Source organism: Centroberyx gerrardi, chromosome 10, assembly GCF_048128805.1.
Source record: "Centroberyx gerrardi isolate f3 chromosome 10, fCenGer3.hap1.cur.20231027, whole genome shotgun sequence".
NCBI classification, from domain to species: domain Eukaryota; kingdom Metazoa; phylum Chordata; class Actinopteri; order Beryciformes; family Berycidae; genus Centroberyx; species Centroberyx gerrardi.
The window spans coordinates 675,418-697,214 of NC_136006.1; the positions used below are offsets into that span (position 1 = coordinate 675,418).

Below are 21,797 nucleotides of genomic sequence, written 5' to 3' on the forward strand. Positions count from 1 at the left end.
ATGATCTGGTCAAAGACATTGTGTCAAGAAAAGAGGAAGTTTATGAGTCAGGTGATGTTTCTCTAAAGAGAGGAGAGGCCACAAAGGACAGAGGGCAGGAGTTAGCTGAAACAGAAGCGATTACAGTTGAACAAGTCCAGTCAACGGTAGTCAGAGTTAAAGGTAAAACTGACAAAGTTACTCCCATTGAAGACAAAACACCAAAAAGACAGGAACAAATTGAAAGAAAGGCCTCAGGGGCTCTTGAGCCAGTGGTAATAAAAGCAGAGTCTTTGGTAGAGCAAGATGCTCCAGAAAAATACACTAGAACTGAAAAAACTGTCAAAAGCAGGGAAATAGGAAAAGAGGGTTTTGACAACTCAGCAGCCATTTCTCCAAAGAAAGAAATATCACTGAGAGAGACAGAGCAGAAGTTAGCCAAGACTGAAGATATTACAGCTGAAAAAGTCCAGTCAGTGGTAGTCACAATGAAAGACAAAACTGCTAAAGTTACTCCCACTGAAGAGAAGAAAACCAGACCGGAACGAATTGAAACAAAGGCAACAGTTACTCCTGTGATGGAGGTAGCAAACATAGAGTCACTGATAGAGCAAGATGTCCCCAAGAAATATAGAACTGAAGAAACTGTTATAAAAGAAGAATCCCCAAAAGAAAAAAGACAAAAGTTTGCCAAAGCTAAAGATATTACAGTTAAAGAAGTCCAGTCCAAGACAGTCAGAGTTAAAGACGTATTTGGGTGTGTTACTCCCATTGAAGTGACAGAAACAAAACAAGAAGTTGAAAGGAAAGTTTCAGTAGCACCTGTAATGGAGGTTGCATATGAAAAATTATTGATAGTGAAACATGGAGATATCATATCAGATACGCCACAAAGGTATATTACACCTGACAATCGGGTCAAAGACATTGTGTCAAGAAAAGAGGAAGTTTATGAGTCAGAGGACATTTCTGTAAGAAAAGGGGAGTCTCAAGACATTACAGTTGAAAAGATTCAGTCAAAGGTTGTCACAATTAAAGATAAAACTGACAAAGTTACTCCTGCTAAAGATAAGAAACCATCAAGACAAGAACAAATTGAAAGAGGGGCAAAAATGACTGCTGTTACAGACCTAAAGTCTAAAGAATCGTCACTATTTGAAGATACCTCAGAACAATATGCTAAAACTGAGGCAATTGCCAGAGACCGTGCAACAAGAAATGTAGAAGTCAAGTCCAAGACGGTCCCAGTTAAAGATGTATATGGAAGTGTTGCTCCCTTCGAAGCAATGGAAACAAAACAAGAACAAGTTGAAAGAAAGGCTTCAGTGGCACCTGTTATGGAGGTAGCATATGAAAAATCATTGGTAGTGAAAGATGGAGATATCATGTCTGAAACTCCACAAAGGTATATTACCCCTGATGATCTGGTCAAAGACATTGCATCAAGAAAAGAGGAAGTTTATGAGTCAGAGGATGTCTCTCTAAAGAAAGGGGAATCCACAAAAGATAAAGGACTGAAGTTAGCTCAAACTGAAGAGTTCAAAGTTGAAGAAGCTAAGTCAAAGGTTGCAATACTTAAAGACAAAACAGCCAAAGTCACTCCAACTGAAAGGTTCAACACAAGACAGGAACAAATTGAAAGAAAGGCCTCAGTGCCAGCTGTGACAGAATCAGCCTCTAAAGAATTACTGATAGGCCATGTACTCACAGTTGAAGATAAAACTGCCAAAGTTACTCCTATTGATGGAACAAAACCAAAGCTGGACCATATTAAAAGCATAGCCACAGTCACACCTGTGATTGAGGTGATATCTAAAGAATCGCTGATAGCAGAAGATGCTCCAGAAAAAAGTACTAAAACTGAAGAAATTGTCAGTGCAACAAGAAAAGAGGAAATTAAGTCACAGATGTCAGCTAAAACAGAAGATGGTAAAGTCGGTAAAGTACAGTCAAAGACGGTCACAGTTAAAGATAAAACTGCCAAAGTTACTGCTAGTGAAGGAATGAAAATAAGACAGGAACAAACTGAAAGAAAGGCCCCAGTTACCCCTGTGTTGGAGGTGACATCTAAAGAGTCATTAATTGGGCAAGGTGGTTCAGAAACAGTACAGAAATTAGCTAAACCTGAAGAAATTACATTTGAAGTCCATTCCAAAGCAATGACAGTTAAAGACAAATTCATCAAAATGATTTCCAAAAAAGACAAAACCGAGATAAGAGCAACTGAACAGGAACAAATGGAAAGAAAGGCTTCAGTGACACCCATTAAAGAGGTGTCTCCAGAACACACTAAAACTAAAAAACACGTCGGAGACATCACAACCGGAAAAGATGAAATTATGTCAGAGGGCATGACTCCAAAGACAGAAGTAACTCGAAAAGAAAGAGGACAGAAAGCAGATAAAACTGAAGAGATTACAATTGAGGAAATTCAGTCAAATGTAGTCACAGTTAGAGATAAACCAGCCAAAGTTACTCCCAGTGAGGGGATGAAAATGAAGGTGGAACACATTGAAAGAAAGGCAGTAGTTACACCTGTGATGGAGGTCACATCTAAAAGATCAGTGATAGCGGAAGATGTGGCAGAAAAATCTACCAGAACTGAAGAAATTGTTAGAGATATCACAACAAGAACAGAGGAAATGATGTCAGAGGGCATTACTCCAAATAAAGTAGAATATCCAAAACAAAGAGCACAGGTCTCAGCTAAAACTGAGCAGATGGCAGTTGAAGGAACACAGTTCAATGTAGTCACAGTTAAAGAAAAATATGCCAGTGTTGCTCCCATTGAAGGAATAACAACGCTGGACAAAGTTGAAAGAAAGACTCGAGTTACACCTGCCATTGAAACCGTGATAGTGGAAGATACAGTAGAAGAGAAAATGGCAGGCAGGAAAACAACTAGTCAGGAGCTGACTGAAATAAGAGAATCATTCACTCCTGACTCCAAAAAGGCTGAGGTCAGCATGCCTGAAAGAACATCTCCAAGGGAACTTGAGTTCCCTACAAAAAGAGGTCAGGGAATGTATCCATCTGAGGAGATAGTCGATACTGTTCAGGAAACCCAGTCAGTGAAGGTTCCTGAGAAAAACAAACCTGCAACAATTGTCACTCCAAAGTCAAAAGCTGATGTTATTGGTATGCTGCCCAGGCATGAGCCCACAGGAGGAGAACCCTCAGTAACAGATAAATCCAAACCAAAGGTCATTGAGAAAAAGACTGACTACAAAACAGACACTTCCAAAATGTATCCAGAATATGGGGAAGCTGCCACCAGGACATGGGAATCAGAAGTTGAACAATCTTGCCTAGAAATTGCTACAGACAAAGGCGACAGACACGTCCCTCTTCAGAGAGTTGATACCACATGCAGAAAGGAGGGAGAAGCGCATGTGCTTCAGAACATCGTAGAAACCAGGGCATCGCCCTTGGGACCAGAAAAGCAAGCCCTCCAAGCATCTTCTAGAGGTATAGAGGGAAAATGTTATGTGTCACCAAATGCGTGTTTCATCAGAGCACCAAACATCCTCCTCCACCTCTTCGTCGTCATTATCTCAAGGACTTATTAGTTTCATACCTCTTCGTCGTCGTCATCATCTCGAGGTTATCATTTCATATCACCCATTTTGTTTGGGCACAAACTATACTCTTGCTCATTGTGAAGAACCCTCATCGTGACTTCATGCTGTCGAATGAGACAGTCTCTTGTTTTCATCTTACTACTGGTTTATATCTGAACCACCCCACATTGTGGGTTTCATGTTCTGTGTTGGAATCTTCTAACTATTTTTGTAAGTCTGTCGTCGTGTCCGTCATGTTCCATTGTACCTCTCTGTACTGCAAACTCTTAATATACTCAAAAGTTTGTAAGTTGGAGAAAATGATTAGCACAGACAAGGTGAAGGATATTTCTTGCAAAGAAGATATTTCCTGAAAAGGGTACAAGTGGCAAAACACCTTAACCTCTTAAGATTTCATTGTGCATTCTCTGTGTTCTGTGTGTATTTGTCTTTGTGTGGTTCAGTGCTCACCCCATCAGTCTTGTGTGATTCTGACTGTAGTATGATTTTATTCCAAGTTCCTATGAAGAAAAAGGAGTCGCCGCCACAAGCCAAAGAGCCACTGGTAAAGAGAGCCAGTCCCCAAGAAGGTACTCATCTGTTTCTTCTAATTGTTTTCAGTGGTTATATGTGTTGTTGTGTACTTTTCTAAAGGCATTCATAAACGAATGTCGTTCTTGAGCAAATATAAATCTTTAACATTATCCTGAAGCACCCCAAGATATTACCCAAGTCGTTGAGGAGACCAGGCCTACTATCAGAGTGCAAGAACAGAAAGCTGTAGAAAGAAAAGAAAGCAAGCCAGGTAGTTACCTAACATTTACAACGATATGAACATAGAACAACCAACTAACATCTTTTTGATATTACGATTTCTGAGCTAGAATGTGATGTTTTAGTTTGTGGCACTTTTTGTTGAATTCCATGTATACCTTGTGCTTGAAGTGAGCAAACCGCAGCCTGCTGTAAAAGTTCAAGAAGAAGCCAAAAGGCCTGAAGTCACTGACAAAGCTAAGAAGGCAGAGAAGAAAATAACTCCACAAGAAGAAACCAAGCCAGGTATCCAGATGATAACTTAAACTACTCTTGAAATTACATACTAACATCTTGGTAATGCTTAGAGTGACAGTGTGTTCTTAAATTTGCACTTAGGAATATTTTGTGTGTAAGATGCTTCAATTTAATCTTTTTTATACTTGAAGTGACCAAGCCCGTCTTGAAGGCTGAAGAGCCAACCAAGACACGCAAGGATGAAGACAAACCAGTCATGGTAGAGGAGATAGCTCCTGAGACAGGTAGAGCTTCTCAGACGGGCTGTGAAGGAAATATCCTCTTGCTTGGGTTTTTCTTCTTGTCATCTTAACCCATCCATCCAAACACACATTCTTTGCTTTTATTTCATATCACTGCAAATGTTGACTATCTTTTATGTAAACCACACTGACTGTTTTTGATTGTATGTCTTTACTGTATTGCTTTATTTGCTTTTTGGCCTATCTTTTGGCCAGGTAGGTATGACTTGCAACAGCAATACAGGTCTTTTCATGTTGCCTGTCCTGCTCTTTGTGTAACTCAGTAATTCACTGTACTGTGAATGAAACCAACAAGTGCATGCAAACATTTCTCCTTGGGCACAAAATAACATGACTTCACCTCTTTGTCTTTATTTCTGGAGTCATCATACTAAATAATGTGACATTGAGCTGCATTTGCTTTGCATCTCAATCACATTTGTATTCATTCTGAATGTGTCAAACACATTCAGTCTATAGAGGATTTACTACTTCTGGATGTGTTTGGTGACAAATTCTTACAGTTTATGTAAGGACCTTCCCTTTTCAGTCACTGAAATTGTTGTGCACTACTTATTAAATGGTCTAATTAACAACTCTCTGAACTATACCTCTGTATTAGATGAAACCAAGGGACCCGTCCAAGCACCAGGAGGAGTCAAGAAAGGTAGGAGCACTGTTCACTACTTACATTACACTCTCATTACACATCTAGCACATGACACAACGTTTTAGGAGAGTAGAAATAAAAGAAAATTGATGACCATGAATTAGTTGTATTTGGCACGCTTAGCAATACATACGTATATATCAAAGAAAACTGTAAAACTGTTTGAAATGCAGTTCAAACACTATTTATTTGCATACATATAGTTTCTGTAAGGATCGTCTATTTCTGCTGTCTGTCTACTTGTATGTCTTTTTGTGTGTGTGTGTGTGTTGTCTTGTGATCTTAAGTTGTTTTTGGATGACCTTCATGTTAAACCCAGTGGAGATAGAATGTGTTTAATTGTTTTTTATGTTTTTGTTTATTCTGTTCATATTGTATGTGTATTTAATGTGTACTGTCAGTTAAATGACAATGAGTAATGTCAAACCTTTGCTGCTTCAGAAATGGTTCTGCACAAAAAAGGTAAAATTCAAATGGAAGAGGAGGGGACATTTGAGATTCCCACCTTGAGGAAAACAACCAGAGTCATCAAGGAAATGGAAGAGGAACAGGAGGTTATCAAACTGAAGAAGATTCCATCAGTTCCATCTAAAGAGGCTGAAGAAGAAGGAAAACCTCTGAAGGTCAGCAAGACCACGGTCTTTGATGTTGAAGAGCTGGTGTATGAGGAGGAGGCTGTGGAGCTGTCAATAGCCACCAGGAGACCTGTGGAGGAGAGGAAACCTAGAGAGAAAGCAGTTGTGGACAAAAAGCCAGAAATTAAAAAGCCTAAAGAAGAGGAACCAAAAGACTCTGCTAAAGACTCTTGGACCCCACAGAAACGCACCCCTAAAGATGAGAAACCAGAGGATAAGATTTCTCTGAAGAAAACTCCCAAGGCAGCTAAGGAGGAGGAACCTGCCCCGCCAAGTGCAGCCTTGAAGAAAGTGAAAAAATTGCCTTCAGATGAACCAGAACAAGAAATAGTCAAACTGAAACCATTTGAGAGACCTGCCAAACCAGCAGAGGAGCCAGAGAAAGACAAGAAGGAGAAGCCAGAGAGGGACGCTGTGCCTTTCCAGAAGGTAGAGAGGCTCCCTAGAGAGGAGGAGGCCAAAGAACCTCCTAAGAAACCTGAGAAAGCTCCTGCAGAGAAAAAGGAGCCACCAGCCAAGGTGGTGAAACCAGTAGATAAAAAGAAAACTCCAGAAAAAGAGCTGGATGAGGGCAAAGCACCAACCAAAGTGAAGAGAATCCCACCACAGGAAGAAGAGATAGAAAGCGTCAAACTGAAGCCCTTCTCCAGGCCATCCAAAGATGCTGAAGAGCCTGAGAAGAAGACACAAGCAGAGGAGAAAGAGAGGAAGCCCACCGATGACAGACGGCCTAGTCGTACGAGTAGAGATGAAGTTCCAAGAGAACGAGAACCTGAGGCCCGTCTGAAGAAAACCGAGACACCTAAAGCTCCTGAGAAGAAGCCCGAGAAGGTGACAGAGGCTGAGCCGACTCCTGTGGAGAAGACAGTGTCTCCTAAGCCAGCTCCTGTTAAGAAACCTGAGAAGATTCCTGAGGAGGCCAAGCCACTACAGCTGAAGAAGGGAGTCATTCCAAAGGAAAAAGAGGAGAAGGATGACGTTACTTTGAAGCCTGTGGAGCAGATCAAGAAGGTTGAGCTGAAAAAGACCCCATCACCTAAAGTTGAGAAGCCAAAGCCTAAAGAACTGGAATCAGTCCCCATTGAGAAGAAGCCAAGTGCTGAAAAAGTGAAAAGGATTCCCAAAGCGGAATCACCAAAAGACTCTATTGAACCTGTAAGCCTCAAAAAGGTCCCTAAGAAGCCAACACCGGAGGAGGAGAAGGCTGCAGAACCAGCGAAGCCTGGTAAAGGGAAGATTCCCTTGGTGAAGGAGGTTTCTCCTGGAGCTGTGCAGATGAGGAAGGTCGCCACCCAGCAGGAGGAGGAGGTGTTTGAAGAGGAGTATGAGGCGGAGGAGGAGGAGCAGGAGGAGGACGAGGCCTGGGGCTGGGAGCTGGTTCCCCGGGACAGTTATGGCTCTGAGGACTGGGAAGGTGAAGGAGAGGAGGGTGCTGTGGAGGCTCCGGGGGTGACCAGGAGAGGTGAGACGGTGGCTGCCCCACCTGATTGGGTGACGACTGAGAAAACCCACCCTTCATCCTCTGAATAATCTCAACCCATTCCCACCACAGTGTCTCCATCTAAATAGCGTCAACATCATCGCATTTTATGTGTGATATAATGTCGGCCATCTTATTCCTGTATCGGTGTTCATCATCATTTTGTGCATCATCCTGTCTGGTCAAACTCATCGTCACCCTGTCTGTCATTTGTGTATCTGTCATTTCCATATCATGTCATTTCTGTCAGTTCACCATGTGTTTTTATCAGTCATTCCATCTTTACATTTCTGTTAATCGTGCCATCTCTTCATGGTGTAAAACTACATCATTATAATGTTGAAAATTTACAGTATTCATGCTGTATGTTCTGTCTGTATTGTTTAGAACCCATGCCTTCCATTCACTCTCATCATTTCATATTTCCCATCACTTCATATTTCACTGTCCTTTGGAGTGGACATTACATTTTCCCCTTGGTATTGGAGTTTATATAAAGACATTAACCTATGAGTATGTTGTGTACAGGCTATTCATTTTAACTGTTTTTGAACAGAGGGACAACCGGCGGAAGAAGCAGGAAGAGGTAGAGGTAGAGGGCTGAAAGGTAAGACTGACTGCCTCTAACATAAAGACAAATATGTACAGTATATAGACAAAGGTCAATATGAACTATGCTAAGCAGAAAAGCATTATTATGGTCTACATCCTTATCTTGTCATCAAAGCTTGCACATGGTGAAGGCTTGGCCAGTCACAGAAGCCCTTTTAAACCAAAGTGGAATGGATTGTTTGTCTTTAATCTGTATTTCAGCCAAGCAGACCCCATCCCCTGGTGAAGGCAGGGGCAGGGGGCTGAAGCCCGGTGGAAAAGGTCCACCACCACCAGATGAGCCCTTCGCAGGATTCAAGCTCAAAGCTGTGCCCCTGAAGTTCATCAAGAAGCTCCAGAACATTGTGTTGCAGGAGGCTGAGTCTATTGGCTCATCTGCTGTGTTTGAGTGTGAGGTTTCACCTTCCACTGCCATAACTACTTGGATGAAGGATGACAGCAACCTCCGTGAGAGCCCCAAACACAAATTCACCTCTGATGGCAAAGATCGCAAGCTGAACATTATTGATGTCCAGCTGTCTGACACTGGTGAATACACTTGTGTGGCCAAGAATGCCGGCAAGGAAATATCATGCACAGCCAAGCTCATTGTTGAAGGTAATTAAATATTTTTTGGGGAAAATAAATGGAAAGTCTTCTGCCAATAAGTACAAATGTTTCTGAACTTTTTATATTATGGAACAAATTGTATCTTTTACAAAACTAAATGTTATAATCCTATTTAAGCCTTCACCAATGCCTTATTTATTATCTTCTCACAGAACTGCCTGTGAAATGGATCAAGGAGCTGGAGGAGGAGACTTCAGCTCTGAAGGGTCAGCCTCTGTACATGACCTGTGAGCTGAATAAAGAGAGAGATGTGGTTTGGAAGAGGAACGGTGAGATCCTGAAGAAACTGGCTGGCAAGGTTCAGATCAATATCATTGGAATGCAACATGCTGTGACCATCCAGAACTCCACTGAGGAGGATGCTGGTCTCTACACCTGTGAAGTGGCTGGCCAGGAGGATGTCAAGACTTCAACCAACGTCAAAGTGATTGGTAAGCAGTAGGGGACTCAACTGATGATGCTTCATGTAATTTGCTCTCTACACTGCAACACACATCTATACCGGTGCTTCCCCCAGAAATGTAAAACATAAAGTAAACATCTTCCAGGTGCACTTTGTCTAGTTAATGATATGAAGAAGACCTGTGCAGGTCTGTGCAGCATGCAATTGACTCTGATTTAATAATGTTTAACTCCAACAGAAATCATCAAAGACTGGATTGTGAAACCACTGAGAGACCAGCATGTGAAACCCAAAGCAGCCGCTACGTTCAAGTGTGAGCTCTACAAGGACACTCCCAACTGGAAGTGGCTTAAAGGAGAGAATGAAATTACTCCTTCTGATAAGGTGGAGATAAAGAAGGATGGAAAGGAGCTGACGCTCACTATCAAGAACTGTCAGCCTGATGACGTTGCAGAATATGCCATGGAGGTGGAAGGACGCCTCTACACCGCCAAACTAACGCTAGGAGGTTTATCTATCTATCTATCTATCTATCTATCTATCTATCTATCTACATATCTATTTATCTATCTATCTATCATGCATATATTTCTGTTTACTAATAAAACGTCTTTTCAGAGCGGGAGGCTGAGATCCTGAAGCCAATCTCCAGCATGGAGGTGGTTGAGAAGGAGGATGCCATGTTCGAGACAGAGATCTCCGAGGACGATGTTCCCGGGGAATGGAAACTGAAAGGAGAGGTCCTGACCAGATCACCGGTGAGACGTTTTCTGTTTTAATACAACAATGCATGGCTTGCTGTATGTCGACTTTCTCATTTATATATGTTTTTCTTCCTCAGATGTGTGACATCCAAGCTGAGGGAGCAAAACGTAAGCTCACCCTGAAAAGCTGTCAGCTGGACCAGGCTGGTGAAGTGTCCTACCAGGCTCTGAACGCCATCACCAGCGCCATGCTCACAGTCAAAGGTAAGCAGCACTCCTGGAATCCAGTATGCCGATATTTATGTACTGTGCTTTTTGAATATTCACTGTAAAATAAAGGTGTAAGGTCCGTTGACAATAAAATAAAGTTTTCTGGCATGTGAGTGCGGACCTTAGCTCTTTATTTAATCGAATTGACCAGTCTACACCGGTTTCCTACATAAATGCGTGTGGTATTTCATTCATTATTTATTCAGTGTGAAATGTAGATTTGAACTGTTCTTTGAGACTCGATGCAGCCCAAGAAGACGAGAAGAAAATGTATTTTGAGATGGCCACTATTCCAGAAGTTCAATATGGTGTCCTGTATTTGTTTGTTTGTCCTATGTTCGGTGTGAAACGTTAACTTGTGTTGTGTTACGTGAGACTCGACATTCTTCCAGAAAATGGAAGAATGTCGACGAATTCAATATGGTGCTGTATATCTGTCTGTATGTTTTCTATATGTTTTATGTAAAATCTACACTTAGTGGCCAGTTTACTAGTTACACCATACCTTGTTCATGAAAATGGATCGACAGTGAGTCACATGGCCTTAGTGTTAGGATAGTCCATAGCAGCGGATCACCGGATTCTTCCCATCAGCCAAAAACAGGAAGAAACGGCTCCAGTGAGCATTTGATCACCAACGCCGGACGACTGAGGAGAAGAAAAATGTCACCTGGTCTGATGAATCCAGATTTTTGTTGCATCTTGATGAAAGCAGAGTCAAGATTTGGTGCAGACTTCACAAGACCATGGACCCATCCTGCCTCGTGTCAACAGTACAGTAATCATCTGGGGAGTGTCCTGGCATGCTGAAGGTCCTGTGGTACCAACTAGGGGGAGTTCCTTAATGACAACAGTTTAGCCTTGGTCACATGGATTCCCCCAGCAGGATCGCATGCAGTCTCTCTGAATGGTCCCAGGCATTGGACAGTGACATCATTTTACTTGAATGACCTGCACAGTCTCCAGATGTCGCTAGTAGATCGTCTGTGGGATAAGATGGGATGAGCTGTTTGTAGCGTGATGTACCACCAGCTAGTCTGCAGCAGTGGCATGAGGTCATCGCATCAGTATCGACTGGTATTCCTGGTTTTCAGACACCTTCTAGAGTCCAAACTCTGAAGAATTCAGGCTGATCTGGAGCCAGAGAGAGGCCCAACCCAGTACTACATAGGTGTACACAGTAAACTGGCCACTGTCTGTAGAATGGTGTTGTGTTGGTGTAGTGTTGTGTTGGTGAAGAAACTGTTCAGTGATCAAGTGTCATTTTTAACCATTATTCACACCTCCCAGAAATCGAAATGGACTTTGTTGTCCCACTGAAGGATGTTTCTGTGCCTGAAAAGAAACAGGCTAAGTTTGAATGCACCATCACAAAGGATGTGTCTAAGGTCATGTGGTATAGAGACGCTGACATCATCACCCCAGGCCCCAAATATGAAGTTATTGATGATGGAAAGAAACACATGCTGATCATCAACAGCTGTGAGTTTGATGACGAGGATGAATATACTATTGCGGTTTTGGGAAAAATGTCTACAGCTAGACTCACAGTGGAGGGTAAGTGCTGGACCATCACAGAACTTTTATCCTGCTTAAGAATCATCACAACTCCAGTATTCATTGAGTTGGTTGCCTCCTCTTTCGAACTAACTCATATGAATATGCCTTACTAATACATTATAGGTATAAGGCTCAAATTTATCTCGCCGATAAAGGACCAAACAGTGAAGGAGGGCAAAACAGCTCGGTTTGAGCTGGAGCTCTCTCATGAGAACGTACCCGTCACCTGGTACAAGAACGACGTTAAAATCCATCCTAGCAGAACGGTGCTCACTCATGTGGATGGAAAGAAACACATCCTAGAAATAAAGGAAGTGACTCTAGACGATACCTGCCAGATTAAGGCAGAGGCCAAAGGAATTCCCTCCATGGCCAACCTGACGGTCATAGGTAACCAAGACCCTGTCTTCTCTCTGTCCTCTTCCAGTGTCCCTTTCCCTTCACTCTTCTCTACAACTAGTGTCACAACTTTGTGTCTGTGCAGGTCCACCGAAGACCTTGAGCACTGTTTGTTTGTGAGACATTGTTTGTGTCCTTCTTGTGTTTGTGTTCCTTGTGTTTTTTTGTGTACTTTGACTGTCTTGTCCTTCGTCTTCTATATATGTATGTGTTTTGTATATGTATGTGCTATATATTGAGACTGATGTTGATTTTGAGACAATATATGCACTACATATTGAGAGTCACCCAATATTTCCCTATTCCAGAGGGCGATGCGTACTTCACAGTTAAGCTGCAGGACTATACTGCAGTGGAGAAAGACGAGGTGGTTCTAGATTGCGAGCTCAGCAAAGAGGTCGATGTCATGTGGTACCACAATGAGGCCGAGGTCAAAGCCTCTAAGATGCTGTTTATTAAAGCTGAGGGCAAACGCAGGACCCTCACCATCAAGAAAGTCGGGGACAAAGACAAAGGACAATACGTATGTGATTGTGGAACAGACAAGACGACAGCAACACTTAACATTGAAGGTAAAGACAGAGATCATCTGCGTAATTTTGAGATTTTGTTTTTGTGGTCAAGATAATCCCACTTGGCAATCACCGCTATTAAGGCAACTTCCCAGTTTTTGATGCAGACTGAAAACGCAGGTCTTCAGCCTACATCTCACCTGCACCGCCTCCTAACCTCACTCCCAGTCACCACCTCCTTACCTTTTGCACTTTCTATCACTTCTTAACTATTACTTTCCATGCCTTGATCTTGGCTCTTATCACTCCACCCTGCCCAACATGGTAGAAACACACTACAAGAGTATCAAAGTTGCATAAGATCAGAGTGCTCAGCTCTCTGGGAAGTTATTTTGCGTAATTTCAAGCCTGATTATCAGCCTAATTTGGGGGAAATCAGGCCAGATATCTTGTAGTGTCCTTCCACCCTAACCTGGGCCTTTCTGATTGTCTGTTCGTTGTTTTGTCTGTGCTTTTGTCTGTCACTTTGTACACTCTTAAAAAAAATGCTTCTTCAGATGTTCGTTATGGTTCCACTGGTCTCATAACAGAACCATCACTCTTTGAAGAAGCATTTGAACCCCTTTGTAGTTCTTCAGTGCTGTTTGAAGAACCGTGGCCCTCAGCACCTAGTAGTTCCATATAGAACCAAGTGGCTCCTCAGACGTTCCTTCCTCCTAATGACATGTTGAAATCACATGTTCAGGATTGTACCTTCAGCACCAATATCTCCCCTGTCGGCCCATGTACAATCCTTTGTTTTGCTTTTTTATAACAATTGCAATATGACAGTATTATTATTATGGCTGTTATAGCCATTATTAAGAGCCATTTGGTTGTTTATGGCCCTATGAATGGGTTGCATAAAGCACAATAAAGGAGGTTTCCATATAGCACCTTTAAAGGAGGTTCTATATGGTGCCAAAAGCGAGGGCTCTACCTCTAATAATGAGCCAAATAACATCTTTTGCGTCTTTTGGCACCTTTTCTCTCTTTTCTGGGTTCTTACCCTCACACCTGCTTCAGCCCTGCTGTCTGTCCATTGTCTGTTGTGTCTGTTATGTATTTATATGTATGTATGTGTATATGTATGTGTTTATTTGTTTTCATTTTGTGTGAATTCCTAAATGTTTGAATCTTTAAAATGTTCCCTCTCGTAAACGTCAGCTCGCAGCATCAAGGTGCTTCGGCCAATGTACGGTGCCGAGGTGTTTGATGGAGAGACGGCTCGTTTCGAGGTTGAGATCTCTGAGGATGATGTCCATGGCCAGTGGAAACTCAATGGAGAAGTCCTCAGTCCCTCTGCCGTATGTCCTTTGGAAAAAAGTCTAACAGATATTCTCTTAGCCATGGTTCAATTCACTTTCAATTCAAGCAAACCAGGAAGTGGATTTCCTTCTCAGTCCAGATTTTGGCTTGAAAAAGTCATCATGTCCAACCTCATGTCCAAGGGATATGAGAATGTATGATCTCTCCTTAGCAACGAATTGTACTTTATTTTCACTCTTAAATTGAAATTGAATGAAAGTGAATTGACCACAGCCTTGCTATAATCACTTTCTGTGATTCCTAATGTTTCGTTGAAATACCCTGACCTTTGCTCGGCCATCTGCAGGATGTTGAGATTGTGGAAGACGGTGCCAAACACACTCTGATTTTGTACAACTGCAAAGTCCCCCAGACAGGCGAAGTGGCGTTTACCGCCGCCAACGCCAAGTGTTCTGCTAACCTGAAAGTGAAGGGTGAGCTTTCACTTCTTGTCCTGTCTGCAGAGTCTTACACATGTCCAGGCGCAGTGCTGTGCTCACGTCTTTCTCTTTGGAAAATGAAAGGCTTGAGCACATGGATATTCTTGCTGCTTCACATTTTTCTGAAATTTTGTTGTCCGTCCGTCTTATTTTGTGTTGTACTTCAGTTTTTGTTGCTGCAAAAAATAACACAAAAACCCTGTTGTTGCTTTATAAAATGCAGTGGTGATTTACTGAAGTACTGTCCACATGTATGGTCATCACTATTGCATTTTGAAAAACAAGAACACACTCTTTTGTGTTATGGTGACATTTTTTGCCCCGTTGGGCTTTTATTTACTGACCTGAACACTCGGATTTACGTGATCCGATGTTTTAAGTCGTTGGCACTTCATCTGCAGTTTGATATTAACTGTATCTCTCTGAATTGACAGAACTCCCAGTCTCATTCATTACGCCGCTCAGCGACATTCACGTGTACGAAAAGGATGAGGCGAGATTTGAGCTGGAAGTGTCCAGAGAGCCCAAAAGCTTCCGCTGGCTGAAGGGATCTCAGGAGTTGTCAAGTGATGATAAGTTTGAACTTCTGATGGAGGGAAAAAGACACACTCTGGTGGTCAAATCCGCCAGATATGAGGATGAAGCCAAATACATGTTTGAGGCAGAGGACAAGAGGACAGCTGGCAAGCTGATCATTAAAGGTTAGATGGATCTATTTTTAGATGGATCCATCAAATGTGTTAAAACCTTGTATTAAAATCTCCCTGTTATATTAATTCTGTTTGGCAGGTATTCGCCTCGAATTTATCAAGCCAATTAAGGACGTGACAGTGAAGGAGCGCGAGACAGCCGAGTTCAGCGTCGAACTCTCACATGACAAGATCCCAGTGGTTTGGTATAAAAACGACATGCGCCTGCATCCCAGCAAGGTGGTCCACATGTCAGAGGACGGCAAGGTCCACAGCCTGGCCTTCAAGGAGGTTTCCATCGACGACACCTCCATGATCAAAGTGGAAGCCATGGGCAAGACCTCAGAGGCGATGCTCACTGTGCTTGGTGAGTATCACTGGCTTAACTCTGGACACCCAGGGACAGACACACAGAGAGAAATTAAAGTTAAACTGCCATAGGTGTTAATGTCCCTTTTAAAACAGTAGGGATGGGACGATATATCAAAATTCAATATATCGCGATACAAAAGTGAAAATCCGTATGTTGTGTCAGGAACATGAATGGTGATATCAGCTCCATGTTATTCTGCTGTCAGGAACATGAATGGTGATATCAGCTCCATGTTATTCTGCTGTCAGGAACATGAATGGTGATATCAGCTCCATGTTATTCTGCTGTAGTAATCACTAATGAGACTCTTGACCATCACAGTTTCACAAGCTCTCCATCCAAATTATATTATTGTCATTGGTTGCATTGAATCCTGAACCCCAGTTCATGTATCGAATTGTATTGTAAGATAAGCATATCGTCCCATCACTATAAAACACCTATTGACATTAGAATTTAGTTATTAATTCACATGCCAAACTAGCCCAGTGTGTTCTGTTTAGGCACTGATGAAGTAAACATATCTGTATTATTGCAGAAACAGCAGTCAGTGTTTTTAGCTGAGCGGTGTGGTGTGATGTGTTTTTCTTGCAGAGGGAGACCTGTACTTCACAGTCAAGCTGCAGAACTACACCGCTGTGGAGAAAGACGAGGTGATGCTGGTCTGTGAACTGAGCAAGGCCGTGGCCGAGGTCACATGGTTCAAAGACGGTAACGAAATCACGCCCTCCAAGAATATTCTCATCCAATCTGACGGCAAGAAGCGCATGTTGATCATCAAGAGGGCGGCGAAGAGCAACATCGGAGCGTACACCTGCGACTGTGGCACCGACAAAACCACAGCCAACCTGAACATCGAAGGTAATGCCTCCGGCGGAACGATCCTCCCACCCAATCAGGATGCAGAGTCGCTCTGCCTCCGCCGCTCGCCGAAACCCCGCCTCTCCGGCCGCAGCTCACCTCCCCTCCGCCCGACCCTCCTCCCCCTCCGCCTGATCGATGCCCCGTCAATATTCAGCAATATTCCAGTGTATCGCTGAGATTTTGGCCCTCGCTCTGATTCTGTGATTCTGTGATGTTGGCGATACATGAATAACACTTGAGGATAATCCAACGCTATAAAGCCTGCAGAGCATTAGAGCTGGATGTGGAAACACTTGTAAGGACATCTGAAGTAATGCAGACATAATGTAAATAACATTATGTACAGATGTCCTTATAACTGTTCATAATCTTGTTATACTGCTCTCAAAAGCATTTCTAAAAAAAAAAGCATTTAATTAATAGATTAGGAAATCTTTATCGGTTTGTGTATTAGTATTTATAATTGATTATATATACTTATAAGGCCAAGTTATCACACCTAAAGCATTTGTAAACTATTATTTGTTTATTTGCTTTGACAGTGTGTGTATAACTCCTGAAAATGTCCTTATAAGTGTTTATAATCAAGTTTTAACACTCTATAAAGTGTTTGTAAACATCTCATTGTTTATAAAGGCTTTATTAATGTGTCTATAACATCTCTAGCTGTCCTTGAATGGTTATAATCCAATTGTAACACGTTATAAAGCATTTGTAAACTATTTGATTCATTTATTAATAGTTTATGAAGGCTTTATATATGTGTAAGTATCCTAAGAAACATTTAGAAGTCATAACAACACTAAAGAATTTGCAAACTGTTCTTAACATTACTTTTCATAAGCAGTTTGAATCAAGTTATAACATCCAATAAAGCATTTGTAAACTATTGATTATGTATTAATAGTTTATAAAAGCTTAATGTGTACATAAATGTGTACATAACTATTTATAAATGTCCTTCTAAGCGTTATGATCCAGTCATAAAGCTCTATAAGGCGTTTATAAAGCATCTGTTGACAGGACAGAAATGCCTCATAGAGTTGGGTTGTTGTCAAGTGTTGCCACTTATTCTGCTTCTGCACAAACTGTAAGTCGCTCTGGACAAGAGCGTCCGCTACTCGCCCAACATGTCAACTGTATATGAGTTTTTACCAGTTATCACACACAGCTTTCTGCTCAACATGTCATGTTTCAGCTGCTCTCTGGTTTCTGTGGCAGACTGACTTTCCTTCTGGTGTTAATAATGCGGTTTCCCCTGCAGAGCGCGACATTAAGGTCGTGCGTCCGCTGTACAGCGTGGAGGTGACAGAGACCGAGACCGCTAAGTTTGAGACGGAGATTTCTGCGGATGACATCCACGGCAGCTGGAAACTGAAAGGAGAGGCTCTGCACCAGTCTCCTGTAAGAGTCAGCAAACACAAGATGATGAAAAACACTGAGAAAACCAGGACTACTTAGTCCAAAAGAAACAGACTTAGGAATTGAGAATTCATACATGCTGCATAAAGAATATATACAATAAAGAATTAAGGACTCATTCTTTATGATGTCCAACTGTAAATATATATTATTTACAGCAAAAACTTGTGAAGTAGGAATAAATTAGCAGATATAAAAAAAAGCAGATATAAACATCTCCACTGAGCCTAGGTTCAGTTCATTTCCAGATTTCCAGATTTAAATATTGAAAAACCTTTTGTATGAGCAGGTTTTCATATCAGACTCATTGAGAAGTTGAGATGCTACTAATTCTTTATGGTTACTGAAGTAGACTTTCTCTTCACATGTTGAACTTTGTGTATCGGAAGTGAATCAGACTGTTGTCCTCAGGATGTGGAGATCAAGGAGGAGGGCAGCAGACACATGCTGATCCTCTATAACTGTCGTAAGGACATGGCCGGAGGCGTCGACTTCTCGGCAGCGAACGCCAAATCCAACGCTCAGCTCCGAGTGAAAGGTGAGAGAGATGAGACAGAAAACCACTGACACAACTGACAACACACACACTGTCAGCTCTCACACAAAATCAGGCTTGATTTTCTGAATTTTCGAATCCTGCAGCACAGACACACAGACACAGACTCACTTATCTGGCCAAGATAAGGTTTGACCTGCTGAGTTTTGTCACACAGACTCTTATCCAACGCAGAGATAAGGCGGTTTGCTGATAAATCTACAGGAAATATTCCCTATTGTTGAGGAGGAGATGGAAAAGTACATTCCTATACGCTCACTTGAGGTGTAAATATGGGTCAAAGGTCACATATTAAGTGAGCATATTGGAATGTTGTTTAGTATCTGTACTTTTCCATTTCTTCTTCTATACAGAAACATATTAATGTGAAATACTGACTCATCCAGACAAGCACAGTGATGTGAAATACTCTCTAAAATGTAAGAGTTACCCAAGGTGAAATGCAGACAGCTCTATAAATTTGTTGTTTCTACATCCAATTAAAACAATTAATCTAAAATTTTACTTGACCAAGCATTTCCTATCCACTGAGAAAATTTATGTTATAAACCATTTAGTTGTTTAAAAGACGTCTAAATGGTTTATAGATGCTAAAATTGGGCTGTACAGGGTTTAAAAGTGAAAGTTTTTATCTTAGCTTAGTACATACGGACTTCTCTGCTGCATATTTCTTATATTTACAGCTGTTTATGCATTATCTAAATATGTAATAATGTGTTTACTGCTTGGTCTTAAACTGGGCGATACAGAGAAAACAGATCCTGAGACGCTCAGTGAGTTTTCTGAATCTGAAACTTTGGACTTTCAAAGTATTTCAGCTTTCCAAACATGGCAGCCGTTCAGACAGATGGTGAAACTTTACATTCATTTCCCAGCAGAGATAATTGTCAGCAGTTTAATGAGAGGCTGCCGGTGAAGTATTCATCCTGACAGCCGGCTGATTAAAGTGAAGGTCCGGCTATCATCTGAGTATCGCTGCCCCCTGACAGCCAGCCAGCCTTTAACTGGGTGTTAAGGGCTTTTAGTGCGGCATGTGAGGAAGCGTGTCGTAAATAGTTGAGGAAGCTTGTTAATCCAGACTCGCGTCCCGTTTCTCTGTCTGTCATCAAACTAATGACAGAAAGTTGCATGAAGGCGTTACGACACGGCGGGCCGACCCGTGACGTCGGCGCTTCTGCACGTGCCGTTGGGTAACTCCCGAGCCGGCGAGCGGGGCATTCTCCTTTTCCCGGAAAATTCCAGGCCGTTGATTGACAGGAACAGGTTGGCTCGCCCCGGTGTTTTGGCAGGGGCGGGCCTTCAGCCAATCAGGCCCCGCGGTTATTTTAGAAGCCGCATGCCTTATCTAGAACGGGCTGTCGGCGATTGGCAGGGGGAGGAGGCCACCCCCTCCCTCACCGGTGGCCGCCGACCATATACATCTGACGGCGGCCCGTATGCTAATGAGCTCGACCCCCCAGTGCCAAGTCCCGGGCGGAGGTCTCCAGTTGTCCTGAGGGCTTTGGGGCTCTGGAGCAGTGGCCCGCCTGCAGCTCAGCCAAACCATGAGGATTAGCCACTAAGGATTAGCTGCTTTTCTCTTGGGATTTTGACCTGCGGGGGGGAATAACCATGTCTTCTCCCCAATCCAAAGCGCGGGTGATCGGCCTGGCCCGGCCTCTGAAGGATGTAACTGTGACGGCCGGGGAGACCGCCACCTTCGAGTGCGAGCTGTCGTACGAAGGCATCGCTGTCGAGTGGTTCCTGGGGGGTACCAAGGTGGAACCGAGCGACAGAGTGAGTCCCAACACACACACACACACACACACACACACACACACACACACTGTCACTTCATTACGACAGCAGGCCGAGACTCGATGGGACCGTGAACCAGAACCCTCTACCTGCACCGGACCCACCTGACACATGAGGCCTGCTCACATTTCTCAAACCAAACTCCAGTTATTCTACATAACTCCACACCTCCTCTCCCTGCACGTGTCTGTCGTTGAGTCAGTAGTGATCGATCTTATCCGGCGCCATGCTTTGTATGTCTGTTATCGATTTGTACACAATGTTCAGTTGTCTCACCATAAGGCCGCTCTGCCTTGCTTTCTTCATATAAGGGCCTGTGGGGATCAGGATTCCAGCTGAGCATTTGATCTGGGTTTTGAGATAACGCAGGAGGCTTTTCTGCCCTGCAAGCGTTCTGCTGGTTATTTTTAACTGCTGCAGGAGAGTGGGGCGCGGGGCAGGTGGCAACACCCGCTATTTGACAGTTTTAATTTTAAAATCACTGCGTGCCGTCGCTCTGCCTGGAGAAACCGCTGTGGTTTTCACGCTGAAAATGGTTGAAACGAGCGTCTCGGTCCAGGCCTCAAATATCCAAACATAACCAAGGATTAGTTTGATTATTGACTGTAATTTGATAACTCGGCTCCCAAGGCCACATGATCTTTTCTGGGCTGCGGGGTTGTGCAACATTATCCTGCTGCGTGTTACACGGTCAACACGATCACACATACAGCCACAACATACATGACTTCAATCCACAAGTTGTCATGTCTAATTGTTTGATAAATTGCATCAAAGATTTATTTGCTGGTTTTCTTTAATTATGAAATTTAGATGAACTAAGTCATGAAATGGAAAGAAACGCAGGGCTTTTAAGGATTTCTAAGGTTGTATGTTCCAGAGAATATAACATGTACAGCTTCAGAGCCCGTCTTGTAGCTGTAAGGAAAGAACTGGAGCTGATGTGTTTACGGGCTGCAGCCACGTCACGACCAGTGAGGAGGAAGGAACATGTGTTAGCTTAGCTTTGAGCTGAACTGTGCTCTGACAGGTCATCTGCATTAGCAATTAGCTAGTTTCCTGTTGAGTTACAGTCAGGGTTAGGCTTAGGGTTTACCCCCCCACCCCTCCCCCTCCCACACACACACACACACACACACACACACACACACACACACACACACACACACCCCTCCCAACCCTCCCAACCCCCACTGGTTGTGCAACTCCTGGGAAACTGACTTTAACAAAATGAAACATGTGAATCCATTAAGTGTTTTAGTCTTCTGATGGGAATTGTTGAGTAAACTGATTTGATGGTTAAAGTTAAAAGTATTGATTCTTTCCGCCCACCAAGTCTCTAGAAAAAGTTCCTTTATTTTACATGAGATAAGAAGTTAAGGAGCGCTCCTAAACTTTTTGTGTGCGGCAAGAATCAATAATTTCAGAAATAAATATTCATGTATTCATGAAATCCAACAGTTCCCAAGTGTCGCCGTGTTAAAAGAGTCTCCGAGTGTATTTCAGTCCACCGGTGAAATGAAATGTTAGCTAGAATGCTAAACTTGTATAGCAGAGTTACAGAGGGCAGGTTAAAACCAGCCTGCTGCCAGCTGCCTGCTCTGTACAGCTGACTGACCAGCTG

At 42.7% G+C, this 21,797-nt stretch overlaps 1 protein-coding gene across 1 annotated transcript in view; it reads left to right on the forward strand.

The window, feature by feature from the left end:
* The window catches only part of ttn.2 (titin, tandem duplicate 2), a 234,276-nt gene that overhangs the window by 84,436 nt on the left and 128,043 nt on the right, over window positions 1-21,797 (forward strand). Inside the window, exons 94-114 of the mRNA XM_078286142.1 lie at window positions 4,004-4,129; window positions 4,485-4,598; window positions 4,742-4,834; window positions 5,454-5,498; window positions 5,943-7,381; window positions 8,435-8,825; window positions 8,990-9,268; window positions 9,479-9,748; window positions 9,859-9,998; window positions 10,082-10,208; window positions 11,505-11,771; window positions 11,898-12,164; window positions 12,482-12,745; window positions 13,892-14,031; window positions 14,340-14,466; window positions 14,907-15,173; window positions 15,262-15,528; window positions 16,129-16,395; window positions 17,663-17,802; window positions 18,232-18,358; window positions 20,010-20,152. Of these exons, the coding sequence (XP_078142268.1) occupies window positions 4,004-4,129; window positions 4,485-4,598; window positions 4,742-4,834; window positions 5,454-5,498; window positions 5,943-7,381; window positions 8,435-8,825; window positions 8,990-9,268; window positions 9,479-9,748; window positions 9,859-9,998; window positions 10,082-10,208; window positions 11,505-11,771; window positions 11,898-12,164; window positions 12,482-12,745; window positions 13,892-14,031; window positions 14,340-14,466; window positions 14,907-15,173; window positions 15,262-15,528; window positions 16,129-16,395; window positions 17,663-17,802; window positions 18,232-18,358; window positions 20,010-20,152 (5,300 nt within the window). The remainder of the gene's footprint in view (window positions 1-4,003; window positions 4,130-4,484; window positions 4,599-4,741; window positions 4,835-5,453; window positions 5,499-5,942; window positions 7,382-8,434; window positions 8,826-8,989; window positions 9,269-9,478; window positions 9,749-9,858; window positions 9,999-10,081; window positions 10,209-11,504; window positions 11,772-11,897; window positions 12,165-12,481; window positions 12,746-13,891; window positions 14,032-14,339; window positions 14,467-14,906; window positions 15,174-15,261; window positions 15,529-16,128; window positions 16,396-17,662; window positions 17,803-18,231; window positions 18,359-20,009; window positions 20,153-21,797) is intronic.